The sequence below is a fragment of the Xenopus laevis genome, chromosome 2S (assembly GCF_017654675.1).
Source record: "Xenopus laevis strain J_2021 chromosome 2S, Xenopus_laevis_v10.1, whole genome shotgun sequence".
Lineage (NCBI taxonomy): Eukaryota > Metazoa > Chordata > Amphibia > Anura > Pipidae > Xenopus > Xenopus laevis.
The window spans coordinates 62,837,477-62,863,603 of NC_054374.1; the positions used below are offsets into that span (position 1 = coordinate 62,837,477).

General features: G+C 39.9%; 2 protein-coding genes across 8 annotated transcripts in view; one reads left to right on the top strand and one right to left on the bottom strand.

The window, feature by feature from the left end:
* elk4.S (ELK4, ETS transcription factor S homeolog) overlaps nt 1-26,127 on the bottom strand; it is a 301,246-nt gene that overhangs the window by 220,775 nt on the left and 54,344 nt on the right. The window lies entirely within an intron of this gene.
* Nucleotides 2,174-26,127, top strand: part of mfsd4a.S (major facilitator superfamily domain containing 4A S homeolog) — a 55,069-nt gene continuing 31,115 nt past the window's right edge. Inside the window, exon 1 of the mRNA XM_018249367.2 lies at nt 2,174-2,652. Within this exon, the coding sequence (XP_018104856.1) occupies nt 2,423-2,652 (230 nt within the window). The 5' untranslated portion in view covers nt 2,174-2,422. The remainder of the gene's footprint in view (nt 2,653-26,127) is intronic.

The window sequence follows — 26,127 nt, forward strand, 5'->3', positions numbered from 1 at the left end:
AGGAGGCCAAGTACACACCCAGGGCCACAGAAAATCACAGGGCCCCATACAAGAAAAAATTTTTTGGCCCCCCTGGTCCCTCCTCCCAGCCCTGCCCCAAGCCCAACCCCCCACACAGATACCGGCTACATACAGTTATAAGCGCTGAAACAGTAAACCCCCCTCCACACACACATTATAAAAAGTCATTGGTGGCCAGGCCCCCCTACAAGTTAAAAAAATACTGGTGGCCTGGACTTCTTTAAGTTAAAAAAAGATTGTTGACACGGATAGCCTGATCTATGCATAATCAAACTCAATAAAACATGTCAGTTTAAAAAAAAAAAAAAGATTGTTGGCCAGCCCCTCCCCCCACACACAAATTATAAAAAGAAATTGGTAGTCAGGGCCCCCTTTCAAATTAAAAAAAAAAACCAAAGGTCTGGGCATGCTGTCAAATTGTATATAGATTTTTTTTTAATAAGTTGGCATATCCAGATCTAACTCAATATATGTGTATCAATTCATTCTCTCTTTCTGAACAGGGTAAGTGAGTGAAACCTTGTTTTTTGATGCACATGCACATTGGCAGCCTGAAAGCTTCTACCGTTGCCATTTTATGATATAAATACTTTACTTTTCAAGATCAGTGACTTAGCACTTACAAAAAGTAATAACATAGGTGAGCTGTGCCCTTCAAAACCATTTATTCTGACATGTTTCTTCCAGAAAGGTGGCAAACCTACTTGTGTGGGCATGAAATTGACCATAGTGTTAAGGTGGCCATAGACTCAAAGATCCGCTCGTTTGGCGACATAGCCAAACGAGCGGATCTTTCCCCGATATGCCACTAAACAGCATGGCTATATCGGGGGTAATTCGAACGTTCGGCCGTATGGCCGAACGAACGAATTACGATGCGCCAAGGGGCTCCGATGGGTCAGTCGGTTAAAAATCCAACCTTCCCGATCGATATCGTGGCCAGATATCGATCGGGAAGACCCGTCGGAAGCCCCCATACACGGGCAGATAAGCTGTCAAATCGGTCCAAACGACCGATATCGGCAGCTTTATCTGCCCGTGTATGGCCACCTTTAGACAGGGCAGCCATCAGGGGGGGACAGGGGGGAGAGTTGTAGGGGGCCCCCGTGGGTAAGGGGGGTCCGGCCACGCCACACTTACTTGATTAGCCGGGCCCCCCATCTTTCTGAGAGCTGCTGACTTCGGGAAGGCATGGACGTTTAAGGGGCCCTGGCTACCAATTTTTCTCATAATGTGGGGGGGAGGCCTGGCCACCAATTTTGGCCACCAATTTTTTTTTCTCGTGTGGGGTCCTAACCACCAATATTTTGTAATGGGAGGGCCCTGGCCACAAATGTTTTTTATGGGGGGGCCCTGACCACCAATATCTTTTTATTTTTATTAACATGTGGGAACCACCAATATTTTTTTAGTTTTTTTACTGTGTGGTGGGGAGGGCGGACCTGTAGGTGGGGCTTGCAGTGGGTGCAGCCCAGGGGGCCCAGGAAATTTTGTCGTATGGGGCCCTGCGATTTCTGATGGCGGTCCTGGTGTTAGTGACCAACACCTTTGACCTAAGCTCATTCGGGGCAGGAACCAACAGTGTCGGACCAGCCCACTGGAAAACCAGGAAAACTCCAGATGGGCCCAGGTGTCTGCTAAAGATTTGGCCTATTTCATGGCCATTTAATATTTATTTGAGAACAAAGAGGCTAAATAGATGGAATAATAGATTATAGTATGTAAAGAATAGAGACTAGGAGAATAATGGTTGAGTGAGGAGAAGAACAATAATAGTACTGAGAGTGGGCCCCTGGTCTAAGGTTTTTGGGTGGGCCCCTGGTGTCCCAGTCCGACACTGAGAACCAATGTAAATGGTATATAACCTGCTCTGAGGAATATAAGTACAGGATCACCATAAAACAAACTATTTCAGGACCCTCTGAAATTCTTCACACCTCCAACAGTCCCCCTGAAGTGATAATTACAATAAACAATCACATTGAACCCGAAGTTTAAAGTGAAAGAAACCTAATGAAGTCTAATTCTGGGAAAGCTTTCTGCGTTACAAAGCAGTAAGACGGACTCCTAGCTGACTGAGAAGCTGTGGTATTTGAGAGCTGTTGCCAGTAGTAACAGTAAGGAGGGGAGAGTACATGGTACAATAGGAGTCACTGGGAGAGTAAATGTAATGAGGACATTAGACAGACACGGATATTAGGGCGCAGCTACTAGAAAGTGTTAAGGCAAAGGCGAGTGTTGTGAGGAGGAGAAAGTGGGAGGGGAACTTATCTGATGGGACGTTTACAGAGTTGACTGTACTCCGCAGTAACACTTACACCTCAGTGTCCTTCTCTCACACACCAATTGACTATTCCAGCGATTCTTGTGCCTCGGTCCCTGCCAGAGGAGGAGAGAGAGGATGTGGCTGGACGAGCGGCTCCTTGGCCTTTTCAGAAGAAATTTTCAGTCAACGTTGACATATTGGAGCGTGTTCTTCAGCTTCGGCTTGTGCATCGCCTTCCTGGGTCCCACAGTGCTGGACCTGAGGTGCCAGACACACAGCAGCCTGCAGGACATCACCTGGGTCTTTTTCGCCCAGCAGTTCTGCCTCCTTGTGGGGAGTACCCTGGGGGGTTTATTCAAGAGAACGTGAGTCATTTCAGCTTGCCAGCAAACACATGGGGCTGCCAGTTAATTTCGTGCTACTAAAAAGCAAAACAGGGGCATATTTAGCAAGTATAAACACATTTCACACAAAGATGTTACACAGAGACTTGGTGGTCTGTATCTGTAGTTAGCGGTGTGTAGCAGTGATACAAAACAATACATTTCGTCACATTTATTAAAGGGCAAGGTGTATGCATTTGCCAGAAAATGTATCAATGAATTTGAAGGTACAATATGCTTTTGATTAGGAAAAGGACTGAGAATAGAGAATGCCACTGTTTGATTCAAATAGTTCTATTGTTTTCATATGGAAATGACAGTATTGCATTTTATCGACTCGCAGACCGTGGTATCTTAACTTTCAGCTATAAATTTTTTTTGTTCGTGGTTAGTTTTTGTTTAAAAATTACTAGTTAGTGTGCTCAGAATTCTTGGTGTCTAGAAAGGCTTGTGTGGTCAAAGGATATTTTCCTGTGGTGACACTTCTAGAGGGACTCCACCTTATGGGCAAGGCCAGAAGTGGCATTTTTGCGGCATTTTTACGCTGCGCACTATGGCAATTCACACAGGGCGCTTGCAAGCTGAAATCCGCCACAGGATGCCAGTATTGGCGTTTTTTAGCAGAAACGCCAATACGTCAGGAAACTACCAGATCCACTCTATGGGATCTGCATGTTTGAAACCACACTTAAACATGTATTTTAAATATGGTGTCCAAATTCTCAATGAGAACAATGAGAAGTGCATGTTGGGAAAAGAACCCTACATGCTGAAAAATGCATATTGACGGTCGTATGTGGTTTCAGTGGCATATTTACGCCTGGCTGTTCTTTTTTAAAAATGCAACGTAAAAACGCCTCAAAAACACCACGTTTGGCCTTGCCCTAAGTCTTGACAGAGCAGCCATGTTCTCGAGGCGTGTATGTTGCATATTTCTGTGATAAAGAGCTGATTTAACACCACCTCTGATAAATTGAAATTTATTCTGCTATTGATAATAGTAATGAAAATAAAGTACATAACTAGTTGCAAACTAATTTTTGGATCACAAAGCTGTGCTTTTCTTTCACCTCTTATTACAGTTAAAGATACTTTTGGGGTGCACTTACTTACATAACACTAAACATGTGTTTGGTGATATACTAATTAAAAATACTGCACTATATTATTTTTCTGTTTTTTCCCCCCTCAAAAATTTCTTTGAGGTGTACAGCGATTTTCTTTTGGAATTTTTGGGGGCAGAAGAGAGCATGACAATTGCTGGACTGGGAACACGATGTGTTTGGGACTCACGTTGTTTTAAAAATTAGTTAATCCACTTGTCCTCTATTAACTGGTTAAAATACACATAGAGGGATGAAGGATGTACACATGAAATATGGTAGAGCTTCCTTAATTTTAGGCAATAGTAGTAAGGTGAAAAAGAGTAGCACCTTCCAAAAAAAATGTTTTCTTTTTTCAATTACTTTCCATTATTTATTGTTTACTGTTTTTCCAAAATCTAAGTTTAATGTTCGTGTCTCTGGTGTTTCATTCTGGCAGCTCATTAATTCAGGCACATACTCTAAACTGTAACAGTTTTGCAACATTTAGTTCATACATTTCTCAGCAGCATCTCTGGAGTATTAGGGTAAGGCGCAACTAAGCGATAGCGCGGCGATTTGACTCGCGGCGACTTTTCGCGGCAACTTTTAAACGGCAATCGCTGGCGAAACTTTGGCGCTGGCGTCTATGGGGAATCGCTGCGTAAAAACACACGCGGCGATCTTTTTTCTATTGTCGCTCGAAATCGCCTCGCTAGGCGATTTCGAGCGACAATAGAAAAAAGATCGCCGCGTGTGTTTTTACGCTGGCGATTTTGCGCGATTCCCCATAGACGCCAGCGCCAAAGTTTCGCCAGCGATTGCGGATTAAAAGTCGCGGCGAAAAGTCGCCGCGAGTCAAATCGCCGCGCTATCGCTTAGTGTGGCCTTACCCTTAGCAACTATTGTATCAATTCAAACAGCTGCTTGTAATGAAACCCAGGGATTCTGCTCAGCAGGGACAAAGATAAGAAATGTATCAACTAAATGTATAAATATAACACAGTTTACAGGGTCAATGACCCCCCCTCCCATAACTGCTGTAGAAGGTGAAAAATTACAATTTACCCTTCAATATTAGAAAAATGGTCACACATAGAAAATAGAAAGTAATTGGAAAAAGGTGCTATTTCTCCAACTATCTGAAAACAACTAGGTGTTTGAAGGTTAACAACCCCTTTAAAGGCGAACATAAGGTAAAACGATTTGGTAGTTCCAATTCATTAGCCATCCCCCATGAATATAGTGCTTTCCTACTATCATGGGCCATTGCTCCTATTCCTCAAAAAGTGCACTGAGAGTACTTTTGCAGTACTTTTTGTCCCATTCTCTAGGCAGCCTTCATTAGGATGCTCTAGATTTAAACATGGCAGGCAAAGGCATGCAGACGTCTTCCTGCTCCCTACCCACCCCTATCATGCTTGTCATTCTGGCATAAGGCATAAGGTAGGAGCAGAAGGATGCACAGTCCACATCGTGCCCTTTACTTACAATCTGCCTTAGTTCAGACAATAAGGACAGGGCTGGGCTTACTGCAGCGTGTTTTGATGCTGTGTTCTATACTGAGCCCCGAATATTTAATCTGGCACTCAGAACAGAACACAACATCCAAGGTGGCGCAAGTGATCCTAGAATGAGTACTAAGGGGTGTGTTCTTGACCCCTAGTGCTCTTGCACTTTTGCCCCCTGGGGTCATAAATCACCCCTATAGTTTGGAGGGTCCTCATAGTTCTGAAAGATGCTGGCTCAGAGGGGGGGGTTCATAGCCAAGAAGCCGTTTGCTAAGGGAGTTGAGAAGGAATTGGGAGCACCTGCTGAAAGAGATACTGCTGGAGAGACTTACTACAGTGTGGACAGGTGACTGCATAACAGAGCTTGATAAGGCCCTCTACACTCAACCCAATATCAATATATTAAGGATATTGAGACATTATATGCCTTAGGATACTAAAAAATGCCCTCCCCTTAGACCAAAACAGGGATTGCTTGTCCATGTATTGCTATGTTTTTAAGATAGCCAACTATATTCAAAGTCATCCCTGTTCTGGCCAGTCCCACTCACTTTGATCTGACTGGGAATAAATTTTACCTGCAACTTGCTTACTTTCAATGTTAAAACTCCTAAATGGTTGCCCTTTTAGGAGTTTTAACCTTGAAAGCAAACAAGTTGCAGGTAAAATGTATAATTATTCATTATAATAATGCATTACTAATTAAAATTAATTATTATTAAAATATTCTGAAGCTAGCCGCTGCCTTTCCCACATTTCAAGAAGGGCTGGAAAAGTCTTTGGCCACCATGGTAGTGCTGATAGACACTCAAGAATGCACAGTAAGGACTACCAGGAATAGGGTGTCCCATGGCCTTCCCACTGTCTGGGCAGAGCCGGGCGAAGCCAGCCAGACACCCTCGGCAATCTGGCTGGCCACCTCACCCCTCCCTTGTGTAGCTCTCTGTCCACCAGGAAGCAACTTTTAGAAATAAGAGTTTAGAATAAAGTGGGCTTTCTTGCTGGAAGAGAAGCTTCTGAGTGGACTGATGGTTGTACAACAGTGTGGCGTAAACTGCTGCATTCCCTCCTTCTGGATTGTAGTTCTCCTATTTTAAAACATATATAGAATAGTTGACAGCAAGCATTTTCTTTTTAAAAATATATTGTACTTCCTTAATTTTAAGAAATAGTAGTAAGCTGGAAAAGAGCAGCACTTAAAGGGGTTGGTAACCTTCCAAACACTTTATTTCAGTTCAGTTGTTTTCAGATTGTTCCCCAGAAATAAAGACTCTTTTCAATTACTTTCCATTATTTCTTTTGTACTGTTTTTCCAAAATATAATTTTAATGTTCCTGTCGCTGGTGTTTCATTCTGACAGCTCAGTAATTCAGGCACATACTGAACAAGTTTGTAACATTTAGTTCAACATTTCTCAGCTGCATCTCTGGAGTATTAACAACTATTGTATCAATTTGAACAGCTGCTTGTAATGAAACCCAGGGGTTCGGCTTAGCTGGGACAAAGATACGTGTATCAACTTAATGTATCAATTTAGAACAGTTTACAGGGTCGGCGACCCCCCCTCCCAAAGCTGCTTTAGAAGGTGGAAAATTACACTTTAATATTAGAAAAACAGTCAAACATAGAAAATAGAAATTGGAAAAAGTTGTTATTTCTGGTGATCTATCTGAAAACAACTAGGACGGTGTTTGAAGGTGAACAACCCCTTTAAAGGAGAACATAAGGAAAAATGATTTGGTGATTCCAATTCATTAGCCATCCCCCATGAATATTGTGCTTTCCTACTATCCTGGGCCTTTGCTCCTATTCCTCAAAAAGTGCACTGAGAGTACTTTTGCAGTACTTTTTGTCCCATTCTCTAGGCAGCCTTCATTAGGCTGCTCTAGATTTAAACATGACAGGCAAAGGTATGCAAACATCTTCCTGACCCCCTACCCCAACTGGCAGTTAGGCAGGTTCAAAAAAAGTTAAAAGTTTGAACTTGATGGACCTGTGTCTTTTTTCAACCTAACTTACTATGTTACTATATATATCATGCTTGTCATTCTGAGGCATAAGGTAGGAGCAGAAGGGCGCACAGCCCATATTGGTGCCCTTTACTTACAGTCTGCCCTAGTTTAGACAATAAGGACAGGACTGGGCTTAATGCAGTGTGTTTTGATGCTTTGTTCTTCACTGAGCCCCGAATATTTTATCTGGCACTCAGTACAGAACGCAACATCCAAGGTGGTGCAAGTGATCCTAGAATGAGCACTAAGGGGTGTGTTCTTGACCCCTAGTGCTCTTGCACTTGTGCCTCCTGGTGTCATAAATCACCCCTATAGTTTGGAAAGGGTCCTCATAGTTCGGAAAGATGCTGGCTCAGAGGGGTGGGGAGGGGGGGTTCCATAGCCAAGAAGCCGTTTGCTAAGGGAGTTAAGAAGGAAGTAGTATTAAGGATATTGAGACATTATATGCATTATATGCCTTAGGATACTAAAAAATGCCCTCCCTTTAAACCAAAACAGGGATTGTTTGTCCATGTATTGCTATGTATTCAAAGTCATCCCTTATCTGGCCAGTCCTACTCACTTTGATCTGACCAGGAATAAGTTTTACCTGCAACTTGCTTGCTTTCAGTGTTAAAACTCCCAAATGGTTGCCCTTTTAGGAGGGTTAACCTTTTAACAAGTTGCAGGTAAAATGTATAATTATTAATTATAATAATGCATTATTAATTAAAATTAATTATTATTAAAATATTTTGAAGCTAGCCACTGCCTTTCCCACATTTTAGGGCTGGAAAGCAGAGCGCTCCTGCCATGAGGCAAGGTGAGAACTTTGCCTCAGGCAGCATGGAGAGGACAGTTACCAGAGGCAGCAAAAAGCCGCCTCTAGTAACTTTAAGAGTAGAATTTCAGTTTTTTAAAATAGAAATGAGGCTGTGCTAGTGCATCTAGTGCAATATCGCTCTCTGCACTAGCGATGTGGCCCCCCCTGGTTAGAAGCACGGTGTGGGAGTGCCTCAGGTGGCAGCAGCCCCTAAAATGCCTCTGCTGGAAAATCTTTGGCCACCATGGTAGTGCTGACACTCAAGAATGCATAGTAAGGACTGCTCAGGAATAGGATGTCACGTGGCCTTCGAACTGTCTGGGCAGAGCTGGGCCAAGCCAGCCAGACACCCTAGTCAACCTGGCCGGCCACCTCACCCCTCCCTTGTGTAGTGCTGCTTCGCCCACTGATGTCACGTGTGTGCATGCTTCTTCATGTGCTGATGTCACAAGGGTGTTTAGTGTGTGGAAGAGGGCCCGGACCTTTGCGCCATATGCATGTGCCTCTTCTGCCTACCCCTAGTTCCAGCCCTGTCTACTGGGTTGGAAATAATGTGGAATGGGTCCTTATAATTCTGGAAGCTGTTGGTTCAGAAGGGTGGTCCTGGGAGGCCCCATGGCCAGGAAGCAACTTTAAGAATTTAGAGGTTAGAATAAAGTGGAATTTCTTGCTAAAGGAAGCTTCTGAGTGGACTGATGGTTGCAAAACAGTGTGGCATAAACTGCTGCATCCCCTCCTTCTGGGTTGTAGTTCTCCTATTTTAAAACATATATAGAATAGTTGACAGCAAGCATTTTCTATTTAAAAATATATTGTACTTCCTTAATTTTAAGCAATAGTAGTAAGCTGGAAAAGAGTGGGTTGTTCACCTTCCAAACACTTTTTTTCAGTTTCAGATTGTTCCCCAGAAATAAAGACTCTTTTCAATTACTTTCCATTATTTATTTTTTACTGTTTTTCTAAAATCTAAGTTTAAAGTTTAATGTTCCTGTCTCTGGTGTTTCAGTCTGGCAGCTCAGTAATTCTGAAAAATGAACAAGTTTGCAACATTTAGTTCAACATTTCTCAGCAGCATCTCTGGAGTATTAGCAACTATTGTATCAATTCGAACAGCTGCTTGTAATGAAACCCAGGGGTTCTGCTCAGGAAGAGAAGCTGCAGAATGCACTGCACAACAGTGTGGCATAAACTGCTGCATCCCCTCCTTCAGTTGTTGTACTCACTGGGACTTCTCTGGCTGAACTACCGAGAAGCTGTACATGACTGCTACTAGAACTGTATGTAGAAAGACTGCAAAACAATTCCTGGAAAGTTATTTTCATACTCTGGTTGTGACCCCAAACTGAGCTGGTGGCACACATTTACTAAGTGACTGCCATTCTGATATGAGACTCCTACTTGAGGCAAAGTTCGACCTAAGGGATTGGGCCACAAGTTACTTTGTGCACAAATGGCAAATTGACTGTCATTCTGACATGACACTGCTACATTGCTACAGACAAAGTGCTGCCTAGAGCAGGGGTCAGCAACCTTTACTATCAAATGAGCCCCCTCTTTAACTAAAGAAAAATAGTCTGGAGCCGCAAAACTTTACACAGTTTATAAACTTTTAAAAGTTTTAACCTTTAATTTTAACGGTTACAACAACAGAATACAGCAAACAGAAGTGCAGTGTGTGTGTGTAGGCCTACTTTGAAATAAATTAAACACTGAATAGCCCTATTAAATGCTAGTGTTCTCATCTGTTTAATGTGACTTCTGTTTCTGAATCTCCTTGCTGATCTTCCCTCTCATCTTGCGTGTGTGACCACGGTTAGGACCATGATGAATCATCTTGCTGCGGCTCGGTCTTGCCTGTCACTCCTGGGACGTCTATACAGCCCTTGAACCTGCTGGCCGCTTCCTGAGTGTGCGACTGCGGTAAGCTAACCGTTAGCTTACCGCGGCGCACACTCAAGGAGTCACCAGCAAGTGCGAGGGCTGTATAGATGACGTGCCAGGCAAAGCCGCAAGACCGAGCCACAGCAAGCAGGATGAAGAGCCGCATGAGGCTCCGGAGCTGCGGGTTGCCTACCCCTGGCCTAGAGGAATAGGCCAAAAACTTCTGTTCTGTGAACAGTTATACTTTGCAGTTGCATAATGGGATTGTGTGCTATTAAATCCTGGTAGTACAATTACCTGCCTGTGTGCTAATTATATACCCATAAATTGTCCCTGGCGCTGGGACACCACATAGAGCAACCATTCTGAATTTTGTTAGCTGAATCCCAAATACTACCTTCTGATTGGTTGCTGTAGATTACTATAAAAGTAGCAAACATCCAAATACCATATAGGGAGGGGTAGCCCTTGGCTCTGCCTATAAACAAAGGGGGGGTGTGGCCCTGTCTCCTGCAATTGGTGTCTTGTGTATGTGGCAATCTACCCTATCTTCATAGCAGTTCTGGAGTTAAAAATAGCACTGAAGGAACTATAGGTATTCAAGGTGGTCTTTATGTCCATTGGATCAAGCAGACTTAGCAGCCTGCATTGATCTCCTATCAAGGTGTGCTAACATGATTTTGAGGAATCAGTATCTGAAAAGTTGCATCATATATACAGTATATAATGTATAGTACTCTAATATTGCTAATTTATACCCACAAACCATAGTTGTGCAAAATTAATTTTATGCAGAGTGCCAGAAATGATGTGATTCCCAACTCAATTGAATTAATTTGAAGCCCTGTAACATTAGATATGCGATTTTGGTCATAAAATATGTGCTTGAAAGATGTTATTTCAGGATAACTTTTTAAATGGAGTAAACATGATGTTATGAAATTTCATGAGAAAAACTAATGTGATATACTTTACTAGGGTTGTATACATTTGTATACAAACTATTGCCAATACAAACTAAAGTAATTCAATCATTGTAATATTTGTTATTCATTAGCGGATATGTAAATTCATGTTAAAAACCTAGCCCAGCGATGTCCAAACTTTTTACAATGAGGGCCATATTTGGGGAGGTGAAAATGTGTGGGGGCCGACCATTCAGCCTGACATTCTTTGATTCAAACCATTAAGTTTATATTCATGAAGCTGCTCGGCTGCTGGATCCAGGCAAAATGAAATGTGAAGACACTATGGTATGTTAGTGCCCTACTGCACTGAATTTGGAATTTGCTGCAGGCCAATTTAAAATGGATTGTGGGCCACAGTTGGCCCACGGGCCATAGTTTGGACACCCCTGACCTAGCCTAATGTATTTTGGCTCCAAGCAGAGAGGCTACTCCGAAAACAAATGATTACAAACACTATTGCCATTGTGACTTAAGGGTAAGTGTCCTCTATTCTGCTTTCTATTTTTTGTATGGAAAGCACCCATTGTAGGTTGCACCTTTTTGTTATATCAGGTGCACACTTTCTATATGCCTGATAAGTCCAGCAGACATGCTTATCAAACTGATTGTAAATGTTGCTTATGCATTCCTTCTAATGTTTTGTTAAACATTCAATAGAGTTCAAGTGTTTATAGTTCCTCTTTAAGGGGGAAGTTTATACTAACTTTGAAAGTAATTCTTCTGAAGATAATAACCATGCTAAATTCTTACCATCATTTGAACTCTTATAGTAAAGTGCTGATTGTGAAAAAAAATCTTTATTTTACCTGCACACATTTTATCACTGAAAATGTTACACTGTGACTGACAATGTTACAACATTCCATTCAGTAGGAACATTTTACACGTCACTGTACTTTGTGCAACTGACAGGAACAAAGGAAAGAAAGCAATTTTTGACTTTTGAATGATAATATGGGGCTTCATGTCAACAGCCCTCATGCTGTTGAAGACTAAAGGTGGACATTGACGTTACAATTATGATCTTTCTTGGAAAAAATCTTTCCAAGAAAGATCATTTTGTTCAAGTACACACATGTAGAGCTAAATCATCAGATATACAGGTAGAAACAATAGAATTCTACCTTTATCTGACGATTCAGCACTAACTGTGGCTGATGTTCTGGTGCCTTCAAAAGCACCTGATCAAAATCGGGAGGCTGACCGATGCCACATGAACATGGTAATTAGGGCATGGTCAAAAATGTTGCCACACTCAGTTAGGCAAATCTTTTTGTCTCTCTTCCTATTTCCAAAATGTTGGGCGGTATGGGGTTGCCAATAAGGACACTTATTGAATACACATGCTACAGGCTGAATGCACGAATCAAGGATTTGTGTGCAGTTATGCATCCACTTGTAGCATGAGTATTCAATACGTGTCCTACTTAAAATATGTGAGATGGTAACTCTCTACATTCACAGGCATTGTGATGACCTGGGTGGGACATATATTCATACCAAAATCCACTCCATGTGTCTGCACCCAGGATGATGCAGTGCTTGTCAGTGCAAATAGATTCAAGCAGATTGGCTGTTTCTTGGCCCACATATATATGCAGACATTGTTGTACTACACTAAAGGAACAGTAACATCAAAAAATTTAATTGTTTTAAAGTAATAAAAATATAATGCAGTGTTGCCCTGCACTAGTAAAACTGCTGTGTTTGCTTCAGAAACACTACTATTGTTTATATAAATAAGCTGCTGTGTAGCCATGGGGGCAGCCATTCAAAGGAGAAAAGGCTCAAGTTACACAGCAGACAGCAGATAAGCTCTGTCTGTCTAATGGTGTTATCTGTTATCCATTATCTATCCTGTGCCATTTAGCCGTTTTTCAATTTCCGCCATTGCTACACAGCAGCTTGTTTATATGAACTATAGTAGTGTTTCTGAAGCAAACACATCCGTTTTACCAGTGCAGGGCAACACTACATGATATTTTCATTACTTTAAAACACTTTCAGTTTTTGGTGTTACTGTTCCTTAAGGGCATTATTTACTAAAATCTATATTTCTCATTATTTTAAAAATAACCACTTTGACCAAACTTTCATCCACATTTTTACCTTATTTATCAATAAATTAACTTGAAAAAAAATAATTCTGATTTTTCAGATTATCACCCAAAAACCACAAATTAATCGGATTATTGTACAAAACCTAGTGCAGATCATGAAATCTTCCAATTATAAAAAGGACATCTGCCACTGACTTCTACACGATGGTTTGAGATGGAGTTTTTTTTTTTTTTAGTCTGACTTTTAGCAGCCTCGGGGGTTTAAAAATCCCACAAAAAATTGTGTTTTCCCCTTTAAAACTCCAACCAGAAAAAAATCAGTCTTCAGTAGATAACCCCTAACTGTAATTAGTGCAGAGGAATAATTGTGCTGCCATAATTTGTGTTTGTGCTATGATGAGTTGCATTTAAAGCTCATCTGACCATGCCCAAAGGAACAGTACACCATGACTAGGTAAATAGGAGAAATGGGTAGCATATTGGCAAATTAGGTCCAATGACTTTATTTTTTTCATAAACAGAGGAGATCTTACAGGCATTGTTCGCATGCATGTACTATAAAGATGACCTTTGTGCTATAATGCCTTCATAATTTATATCATAATTTAAATAATTTAATTAAACTAATATTCAAATTCAGTGTCAACCCAAAAAATAAAATTTGGTCTAATAAAAGAACATATTTGCCCTGTTGAGCATTATCCCTGAGTTTCATTAAAGGCAGCTATTATAATTGACACAAAAATTTCTACCATCCCACAGATGCTGCTGAGAAATGTTCTGTATCAACAAAGGTAGAAAATTGCAACTGTAACTAAATCTGCACCTGGTTAATACACTGCCAGACTAAAACACCAGATAGAGGCACATTAAAGTTTAAAGAGGAACTTTGGCTTCCAAACCAAAATTTGATAAAAAGGCCCACATAACACAGAAACCCCTAATATACCCATCACAGTAACCTGTTTCTTCAAAAAGTATGAATACATGCCATTTTCTATGCTAAAATCCAGCTGTTTAACAGTTCCTCTCTTTCTGCATCATTTGAAATCCTGGCAGGGAAGGAGGGACTGAACACTGATGTTACAAATTGTAACAACTTATCCACAGTTTATAAACAGCATGCAAGAACTTTATAACCCACAATGCATTGCACTGTGATGTTCCTTTCCTTATTGAAACCACGTGTACTGGGAATTGTGGGGTTTGGAGGATGCAGGCTGAAGACAGAAGGCTGCTGATACAAAGTAACAGTAGTCAGCCAGCTCAGCAAAATAGTCAGACAGATCAGCAGGAGAGCAGGGGGCTAGGCTTAGGGACCTGTTTCATACCATTAAAAATCATGAAAAGTCTGCATATTTTTTAATTGATGTATATTGCAAAGTTGCTTGAAATTATGTTTACTTTTCAAAAAGCTTAAGTTATGTTTTTGTGGAGTTCCCCTTTAAGCTTCACTTGTTGGGCATCAAACTGTTCAGCAGATCCTTGGTGTCAATATTTAGGGTGTTTTACAACTGTATGTAAGAAATACAATAATTTTAGGTGATTTTCAGAAATGTCATAAAAACCACTGCCTTTAGCGTAGCTTTGCAGTATAGTGGTTTGGAGTAGATAGACATAATTAGGTATTTTGGATTTGTCAGAATGTGTACTTCACAAAAATATATGGTTTTTGGGGGTCTTTGTGCTGTAAGAAGGGTCTTCTGGCACATAATACTCAGTAGGGGCTTTGTTCACAGAAGGTGAATTGGCAGCAGAGAAAATTCATATGCACTATTTTGATTTGGGGTCCGCACACGTCCACCTGCTTTAGTATATCTATGCATATTGGGGATCACACTGTTCAGTAGACCCTTGGTGTCAATATTTAGGGTGTTTTACAATTGTATGTAAGAAATTAGGTGAGATAAATGTGGCCAATTGCAATATTTTTAGGCGATTTTCATTAATGTCATAAAAACCACTGCTTTAGCGTAGGTTTGCAGTTGAGTAGTTTGGAGTAGAAAGACACAATTAACCATTTTGGATTCCTCTGAATATGTACTTTCCAAATATACTGCATATTGTTTTCAGGGGTCACCATAATTTTGTACCTTGTATCCCACATAAAACTGGCAGTGTTTATAAATTAGTGTAAATGTCATCAAATCAGCCATCAGATAAGTATGCACAAGGTAGATTCTGGGGTCTTTACATGCCGATTACTTTGATAAACCTATATACATATTTGGGGTGTACCTAATAGTATGTGGAAAATAAGATGCTGCAGGGTGGAAGTTTTGAGATGATTTTTGGAAATGTCACCAAAATTGCCAAATTTAGGAAAGGTTTGCGGCTTCGTGCTTTAGAGTAGAAAGACATGCCTACCCAATTTGGATTCGGGGGAATGTGTACATTCCGTAAATATATGGTTTTCTGGGGTGAATGTACTTTCTTTTACCTTTGCCCCCCATAAAACTATGTAAATGTGTTGATTTTGCAGTACCTGAAATGACAGACCATAGAGGGTCTTCATTTTGGGGCCCCTACATGCCACATGCTTAGGTAAACCTATACATATTGGACATGAACTGTTCAGAGTACCCCAGGCTTTCATATTTGGGGTGATTTGTCTAAATACCCAATAGTATGTGGGAAAAAGATCCTGCAGGGTGGAGGTTTTGAGGTGATTTTTGGAAATCTCACCAAAATTGGCAAATTTAGGAAAGGTTTGCAGCTTGCTGTTTTGGAGTAGAAAGACATGCATATCCAATTTGGATTTGGGGGAATGTGTACTTTCCGTAAATATATAGTTTTCTTCGGTGAACGTGCTTTTTTCTACCTTTGCCCCTCGAAAAAACTATTTTGCAGTACCTGAAATGACAGACCATAGGGGTCTGGACCCCAGGCTTTCATATTTGGGGTCATTTGTCTTGATACCCAATAGTATGTGGGAAATAAGATGCTGCAGGGTGGAAGTGTTAAGGTGATTTTTGGAAATGTCACCAAATTTTGGAAAGGTTTGCAGCTTGGTGCTTTGAAGTAGAAAGCAGGGTCGGACTGGGCCAGCGATTTTCAATGCTGCTTTCTGCTGCGGCGCCATGAAGTAGAAAGACATGCATACCCAATTTGGATTCGGGGAATGTGTACTTTCCGAAAATGTATGGTTTTCTGGGGTGAACGTGCTTTTCTTAACCTTTGCCCCCTGCACCCAAAATTATGCAAATGTGTTGATTTTGCAGTATCTGAAATGACAAAACTAACAGCTCAAATCAGGTGTCTACATTTTGGGGCCCCTATATGCCACATGCTTAGGTGAACCAATACATATTGGGCATCAAGATGTTCAGTGGACTCCTGGCAATCATATTTAGGGTGTTTTACTTTGGTACCTAATGATGTGTAGGAGATATAATGCTGTAGTTTGGAAGCTTTGAGGTCATTTTTTTAAAAATTCACCAATTTCTAAACAAAATTATAGCTTTAGGAAAGAATTGCAATATGGTAGTTTGGCATACATAGATATATTTACCCATTTTTGATTTTCTAGAATCTGCTCTTTCTAACAATGTGTTGTTTTCTAGAGTAAACCTACTGTTAGTGGAGTGTTTGGCCCAGTGTTGGACTGGGATGCCAGGAGTCCACCAGAAAACCATAGGCTGAGGACCCATTTTCCAAACTATTATACCTCCTCTCCTAAATCAATCTTTTTATTATCCTAGTCTCTTTTCTCTACATAAAATACTCTATTCTTACATTATTAAGCCTCTTTGTTCCCATAAAGAAAAAGGGAATGACCATAAAATAGGCCAAATGGTTAGAAGGAAAAGGCCCACTGATAGCTGGGCCCACCAGGAGTTTTCCTGGTATCCCAGTGGGCCAGTCCGTCACTGGTATAGCCTTTAAATCAAAAGCATGCCGTTTTGTGGAGCGGTGCTTTGGAAATTTGGTAGTGATCTTGATCTATACAAGTGAGAAATCTCCATAAAAACTATGTAGCTAGCATATTTTGAAAGCTCAGGTTGTCCTGAAAAAAAACAATATATTGTTTTCCTGATTAAACTAAAAGACCCCCCCCAGGAAAGGCCCTTAAAGTGAAAGAGTACAAAATGTCTAAAAACTTCTTGGCAGTAGATGTTCGCAGCATCGGCTGGCAGGGAAAGGGTTAGTAAACTTGAATAGGAGTGCCCAACCTAAATTTCTTGTTTCTATAAACACATATTGCTTCAAGCACAGAATAACAGTACTGTATAGTGTATTTGACTATAGATGAAGGCCTTTCATTTTTTTTGGTATTACTGGCCCTGAGATTCTAGCATCTGTCAATGCAGTTAAAACATTTTGCCACATAATTACTCAAAGAACTCAAGAAGGATGGCTTACACCCTCGTGTAATATTTGCTTTAGGCTTTGAGAGGTGTGTATATAAAAACAAACACAGACTATGGCCAGACATAGCGTCATATATTTTCTCTCTTTATTTTCCTGCATATTTATTGTTGAATTTTAAATTCTAATTCAGGAAAAAAGGAACAGTAATGCAAAAAAAATATTTGTTAAAGGAGAACAAAAAGTAGAGTCACTGTGGGGTACCAAGTGATTCTAGTAACTTATTTCTTACCCCCTTGCCGTTGCCCCTCTTTTATTTCTATTTAAATGCTCTGGTTTTTCCTGTATGTGTCCTGGGTCTAAGAAAGCTGCATATGGTACAGAAATCATCAAGTTCTGTACTGTTCTATTTTTACATATTTTTATTTATGAGCAGGAGCAAGAATTGCCATGTTTGGCTAAGTAGAGGTATTCTTCATGACAACTACAGGAAGAGAAAATATGAAATATGAAACCTAAACTGCCAAGTTATTTCTGCCTGTTCATAATTTTTGGGTATATATAGTATAATATTTTCTGATCAACAAAACTTTTGTTACACTGACATCTATGTAGAACACCTTTACGAAGACAAGCTTATAATACTAGATATAGTATAATGCATTCTAATGTAATTTTCTCTTCTTTGGGGCCTTTTTTTTTTTTCCAAAATAATTTTTATTGTTTTCACACAAACAATCACATACATCAACAGTGAAATTGTACTTAAAATTACAGCACAATATGTAATAACAATCACATAGGAGACAAAACATAGGGGGGGGGGTCTTCTTTGGGGCCTTTAGTTTAAAAAAGAGCTACATCCCTGTATAGAAGTGTAAATATATATATTTCATATTGGGAAAAGTTGACGGCACACCAAGAACATCTTTGCACAAAGTTTCTGCTTAACATTAGTATAGGTTTATTGCACCAACGTTTCAGTTCCTCACAGAAACTTTTCCCTGACGAAAGTTCCTGTAAGGAACTGAAACGGTGCAATAAACCTATACTACTGTTAAGCAGAAACTTTGTGCAAAGATGTCCTTTGTGTGTCATCAACTTTTCCCAATGTCTATTGTTTTGGACTTGGCACATGGTGTGCGTTCTGTATGCTCTTATATATGATATATATACATAGTTCACAAAGCCAGCACTCATGTGAAGTCCTGAGGGCCTGGGTGCAGTTCAGGATAAATCTATAAATCCACAGCAAAGAAGGAATCTACACTCTTAGGGTAAAACAATAGGTTGTTTCCACACCTATTGTTTCACACACACACACACACACACATATGTATATATATATATATATATATATATATATATATATATATATATATATATCATGATAAATGGACCCGCACTCCAAGGTTTTTCGTGAAAATCGTGTTATATTTTATTCACAAATGCATATCCAACGTTTCTGTCCCCATTGAGACCTTTCTCAAAGTTCACCTATATTGACATTATACATATATATATATATATATATATAGATATAGATATATATATATATACAGTATATATATATATATATATATATATATATATATATATATATATGTGTGTGTATAGCCAGATATTTGTATATCTGTGATATGTGTTTATTACTTATCTTGACTTTGCAGTTCATCCAAGTGTGCAAACACATTGGGTTCACTATGATGTGAAAATGAAATGAAACAAATATTTCTCTTATTGACCCTGCATCCATATGAAAGAGTGAGAACACTGGAAGGTTAATATATATATATAAATATATAATGATAAATAGCACAGCTCTTAACAGGTCAGATACAAGATGGGGCTTTCCTTGTCCTTTAACCTGAATCAATATTGCCTGTCCTAGCTGGGTTATTTTTTTTAGGAAGCGCTCTTTTTTCCTACCTAATATAATCCAACTCTAGGAAATACTGTGGTTTTGCAAATTGAGCATCACTGAACAATGATGTAAAGACTACATGTTGCATTTTAGTACTGCAGGAGATGTTACAACCATAAACATATGACTGTTGACCTTTTTAAATTTATGGTATGGGATCTTTTATCTTGGAAACCTGATATCCATCTCTGATATTACACTCTGAATTACAGGAAGGCCATCAACCATAAAGTAAATTTTAAGCAAATAATTCTAGTTTTTCTAAAAAATGTTCATAAAGTTCAGAAATAAGAGCATTGCTGTGAAGATATGTGGAGATTAAAGTTTGAAATAAAACCAGAGCAGTTTAATCACTATGATTGCTCTTGTTTTCCAAACTTGGTATTTTTAATTAATGTTTTCTGCATGCATGCTGATTGTATTCGTATTCAAAGTTCTGAAAAAGATGTCAAAATGAATAATTCAGGTGTGCATGAGCCTGGAGCAAAAATTTGAGCGACAATCTGCATTGAAGTATGCTTACGTATTATTATTATTTTTATTATTATTATTATTATTAATAATAATAATTTACCATCTCACACAACTATTTGTATATCAGAATGTGCTTAACAACCAGTTATAGTTACCAGCTATTAGGTGTTTTTCATTGTTGGTTTTGTGTGGGACTGAGGAACTGACTATAGCTCCAAGCCTTAAATCTTTAAGCTTAGCCTAATGAATCTGGGGCAGGTAATGTGTACAAGAGGCTGACCTGGTAGTTTAGGTTAAGGGCAAATGTGCCAGTGACTGCCTTTGCCTAAAAAGAGAGAATGTAACATGCAGTCACAGATGTAGGCTGCAGGGGGACCTGCATGTACCACTGATTGTTGTGATAATCAACATCTGGCCGACTCTCGGCACTGCATATCATAAACAGTCACAGCTATGACTAAATGAATTTTGGCTATAGTGATTTTTTTGAGAGAGAACCACAGGGATCAAAAAATATCAAAATATATTTCTTTCTAGCATCCATTTTATCCTATATAATAAAGTTGAAGTGTCTCTGCGTCCAGTCCCTGTGTCCGTGGGATTGCGCTACTGCGCATGTGCCCCACAGACCGTCGTTACATATGTTCTAGCGCCCGTTAATTTAACGGGCTTAATGTCTAGTATTTTACTAAATGTAGAAGAATCCTTCCATGTGGCATTATAACAATTGCCATTTTCCATCACATTTTTATAACAATCGCAAATTTTCCTTACTTTTGTTACTACAGTTTTCTTTTCTTGGCTAGGAAATAAAATAGTATTGGTTAAAATGTGGTTAATATACTATACTGAATGTATTTATATGTTTATTTTTCACTTAGTTTTAAATACAGTGGTGAAAAATGCACGTTGCTGTGAAGCTATTGAATTAAAACAGTGTATCATGCACATGTTAAACGCCAGCTGTCTTCTGGGAATATTTGCTTTGAGGGAGGCTCCAGGATGTCATTACTGAAGGAATAAGATCATTAAAAACATTGTCCTCAGCCATATAGGAGCAAGTACTGTCAGCACCAGTCTATGAAGTATCTTTAAATTTAACTCACTAGTGATGGAAAGGAAAATAGCTGCTGGGATCCGATTTTGTAGTATACTACAACATTTTGCACTGTTGCATAGTGTTGACCCATATAATCTGATCAGATTCTCCCTTGTAGTTTAGCTCTTACCTGTTCAGAAAAAGCAAAGTAGCAAATTCCTGATATTAGTTTACAACTGCCAATATGATGAAAGCTAAAAATAACAAAATTGATTAAAATTGCACTCTGAGCAATGATACATTAAGTTATTGGTGGGTATAGTCCTTTAACTGAACTGTATTTACCTTGACAACCATAGGAAAACGAATGACTGCATTTTATTGTGTCATTTGTTGCTCCTTGCAATACTTTATTTAGTAAACAAAAGTTCTATGACATCTACCTTTTTTTTACAAAATCTACATTGATTTTGGGAGGGAAAAATCTGAAATAATCCATTTTAGATATAATGACTTTTTCTGTCAACAGTTTAAAACTTTCTTTATGGTGTCATACAATGTCAATTCTGGGGTACCTGGGGCCCACCAGAGATTCTCATGCCAGGGGAGTGCACATAAATGCACCTGCTGCTTTGAATACCGCCACAACCCCTCACAGTTTTTGTCACCCCACCCCCCTAAAGGTACACGACAACAGGGATGTCACAATTACATATGGGGCCTAAGGTGAAAGTGGTGCGCAGGGCCTCAAACATTGCCAATTTTTAGGCTCTTTGCCACACCCCGTAGCCAAGTAAGGTATCTCCAGAAATACTAAGCATTAACCACAGACATGCCAGTAAGAATGTACAATGAGCATATTTACCCTCTACATACTGGTAAGAAATTGACAATTAGCATATTAATCTGATACATGTCAGATCACTGCAGAAAAATTGACAATAAAGACCTGAGACATGGCAGTGTGTTCACTGCAAAAAATTAATAGATTGAAACCATTACCTCACCCACTCTGCCCAAACAGGATTCCACGAACTTTTTCTTGGCTCTCCCATGTTCCTTGCCCCACTCTGCCTCCAGCAAAAAAATTAAAGATGGACGCGTGGCCATCTTTTTTCAAGTTTTTATTTTTGTATTCAAATTTTTACAAAAGTAGTAATATGTAAGTGTAGATTGTCATTGGAGACAGTAAGATGCAAAGCCATCTATGCTACGCATTAGTATTAGTATGATTGTCCTGCAGTGCAAGCCATTCGGCCCCATATTGCCTCAAACTTTTTCAGGCAGCTTCGGGACAGGTATGGCAGCTTCTGACTGGGGGGGTACTGTTTACCAATGATCGCCAAAAAGCTAGAGATGGGGTTGCATTGACATCTGGGACCTGTTTTAGCACATCTGCCCACGTTTCCTTGTGTATGTCTCTGAACCATTTTTCACGCACTTTGACTAGAGCAGGTGTCAGCAACCTTTACTCAAAAAATCAAAAGAGCCATTTTGCCCCCTCTTCCACTAAAGAAAAATAGTCTGGAGCCGCAAAACATAACACAGCTTATAAACTTTTAAAAATTTAACCTTTTTTTAATTTCAACAACAGAATACAACAAACAGAAGTGTAGTGTGTATGTGTAGGCCTACTGTGAAATAAACACTGAATAGCCCTATTAAATGCTAGTGTTCTCATCTGTTTAATGTGACTTCTGCTTCTGAAGCTCCATGCTGATCTTCCCTCTCTTGCGTATGTGACTGTGGTAAGGACCATAATGAATCATCTTGCTGCGGCTCAGTTTTGCCTGTCACTCCTGGGACGTTTATACAGCCCTCGCACCTGCTGGTGGCTTGCTGAGTGTTAGCTCACCACGGTCGCACACTCAAGAAGCCACCAGCAGGTGCTAGGGCTGTATAGAAGACATAACAGTCAAAGCCAAAAGACTGAGCCGCAGCAATCAGAATGAAGAGCTGCATGAGGCTCCGGAGCCACGGGTTGCCTACCCCTGGACTAGAAGGCTGTGGGTAAAACCAGGAGACCGGTTTAGTGAGGTCTGCACTATGGAAATATATCTCAAGGGTATAGTCCACCAATTTCTCTAGGGAATTTTCACCATGGAGAAAATTAGCATGGAAAGGGCGATGTTGATACAGTAATTGGATTTAAAAGTGGTTGCTCTGTCTTTATAAGAAGTTCGCCAACCTGAACCTGGCAAAATAGACTTTGGTAAGGTAATGAAAAGGTAATGAATAGAAACTTTCACACTTTGGTAAATAAGAGGATTTTTGGTTGTTTTTCTGAGCAAACTTTGGAGTATATTTATCAAAGAATGAAGTTAGAGGTCGCCACAGTCTTCGCCACAGTCTTCCGCCACTCTCCATTTATATGGTATCAATGTGTGAAAGTGAAAGTTTATCCTTTGATAAATACGCCTTTTAAAATCCTATAGAAATGAATGGAGAGTGGCAGAAATTAACTCTAGAGGTCTGTAATGATTTCTAACTGCACACTTTGATAAATATACCCCAAAGTGTGTTACTCACCTTTTAGTAAATTGGTATAGTTTCTGCAAATAGTTTTTTGGGGAATTTTCGCAAAAAAACCCACAATTCACTCTTTAGTAAATCTGCCTCCATGTCTGCATGGATTTCCTCTGCATAGTAAAAAAAAAACAGGCAGACTAACTGGCATCTGACCAAAATGTGTGTGAATGTATTAGAAACCAAAGGCTGAGGGCATATGGATTAGTGATGAGTGAATCTGTCCTGTTTCTCTTTGCTGAAAAATTTGTGGAACGCAAAAAAACTCGCTAAAACACATTGAAGTCAGTGGGCATCAACAATTTTTTTTTTGCGCTGCAACTTTTTCTCACTCCAAATGCATTAAAGGCAATGGGTGTTTTTCTTGTGGCAACTATTTTGTCCTGGCGTCTTTTTTACCCAAATGCTTTAAAGTCAATGGGCTTTTTTTTTTTATGGCAACTTTTTTGTCTCTGTGACAATTTTGATGCAGCGAAATTTTTCGCGGCTGATTTTTGCTGCAGTTTCATAAAAAAAATTTGCAGATGGCAAAATGCAGAATTTTGGCATGAATCCATTCTTGGCAAAAAAAATGTGCTCACCACTAGATATGGAGCAATGGCTTTGCTGCTCTCAGCTTTACATTTTTTTGCAGGCTGAGAGAAGCAGCTCCGTTGATCTGCACTGAACAGTGCAGCCTCCACTTGTGTGCATGCACGCTGAGCAGAGCATAGCTCCTCCCAATTATGCAAAAGCAGGTGTTTTTGGGCCAGCCTACACTCGAAGTTGAACAGATCAGCAGGGGGATGAAAGCGGTCCATTTCTATACAAAAAATATGCAGGCTGAGAGCAGTGGAGCCAACACGCCAATGCAGAGACTGTCTAGCTGAAGGTTGCCAAGGAGATGCGATGACAAAATTGAAAGGAGCGGCCAGAAAATGTGGTAACCGAAAGTGAAATAGAGACATTTCTTGTTTTGGTGCATACTTAAAGGAAAAGCTGAGTTATTTGGGGGTGCCAAAAGTTAGGTACCCCAAGCAATTGTATATACTTACCTGAAACCCCAGGCCCATGCTCCTATTAGCAGAAAACTGCACCGGTCCAGGGGTTCTTCCAGTGAGCACCACGAATCGATTATCTTCCTTCTTTTTCTTCTTTCTTTGCGCGGGTGCGTATGCGTAGTAGCTTGAAAAGCGGAACTTTAATGAAGAAGTAGGCTATTTAGTTCTACTGCGCATGCATCTGCCCCTGGAAATTTGAAGAAAGAAGAAGAAGGAAGGTGATCTCTCTTTGGTGATCGCTGGCAGGGTTGGACTGGGGGGACCAGGGCTCACTGGGGCTGCAGTTTTAGGGCCCCCCTCCGGACCCCCACGCACGCAATGGGCTGGAGGAAGAGAAGCAGCTCAGGGTGCGGATCTATGCCAGTGGGGCCCAAAAGAGCTGAATGCGAAGGAAATGATTGTCTTTGAGTAGATTCACATGGGAGAGAGCACAAAGAGGGGAGAGTGGAATTTAGATTATCATTATAATTTGGCCGGGGAGCAATGTGTAAGATGCTGGCAACATTACAATGATGTCACATGCAATAGAGGGAAGTGCAGTCATTAAGGGCTACTGTTCATGCCTTTGCATGGTTAATTGCATATTAATGACACAATGCTTTTACGCGGACATACCCAAAACGTTTCCTGGGATCTCACTAAAATAAAAAAGCATTTTCTATTTTTTGCAAAAGCATTGAGTGGAGTGTGCCTATGTTCCTTTGAATTTGTATGGAGGGTGGAAGACCTGTGGCTTGAGCAGAGAGTAGGGATCTGGAGATTGGATAAGCATTACCTACCCATATATATCTAGAAAGCAACTTTAGCGAACCACTAAAATATCTAAATGATACGTTTGAAAGCCAATAGTGTAAATCACTCAGGTAATCTGAGGCAAATGTATTGATAGTATGGCTGAGGAACCCCCACAGTGTTTATAATTTTATCCCCTAGTTGAATTATGCCATGTAATTGTAGTTAGATATTCTATATGGCTCATATCCATTCTGTTATTTGTGTATTTACAGTGGCACTTAAACTCTGATAATTATTTCAGTGTTGATCTGTTTTTCAATGGTTATTCTATTTGGTGGTTTCTGTAATAACTGCCATACAAGCACAGATATATTTTTTGTGTGTATATGGTAGGAGACGAGACAACCAATATTGGCAAAAGACTTGGATATCAATTGGCTTGTCGATTGGTGGAAATTTTTTATCAGGCGCTATTGAAGACAAACATTGGCCAGGGTTGACAGAGGTAGAATTCCACTTTTTCTCCTGGTATATGTAATGATTCAGCTCTTAAGGTTTGAAGTGAAAATGAACAATTGCAGGAAAGATTGTAATTGCAATGTGTATGACCACCTTTACACATACCTAGTGCATACTGATGGCATTTAATGCTGTATTATATGCAAATTAAGGACACTAGTATGTGGTCTGCAATCAGGAGTTCTCATTTTTTTATTACATTTATATCATTAAATTATACTCAATTTGTTTCAATTACATTTAATTATTTTATCTAACTAAATATTTTAAATGCAATTTGGAGCCTTCATCCCAGTTTCCCAACTTTGTTTGGTCCCTCAAATGACAGAAAAATCACACAAAGCCACCTAATCACAGTCATAGCAGCATTAGTCACCATATCCTTGCTCAGGTGAGTTTTATTGGGTGCTTGGTGACAAGGCAGGAGATTTGTCTTTTACCAAGTGATTGAGACACTATTATTCATTTCCTGGAAAGTCTCAGCTGGCAGATGTGAACTCCCTTGCCTTGTAGTGCTGCTGCAACTGATGGCCAGCATTTAAAGGAGAAGGAAAGGCTGGAAATGGTAATGTCATT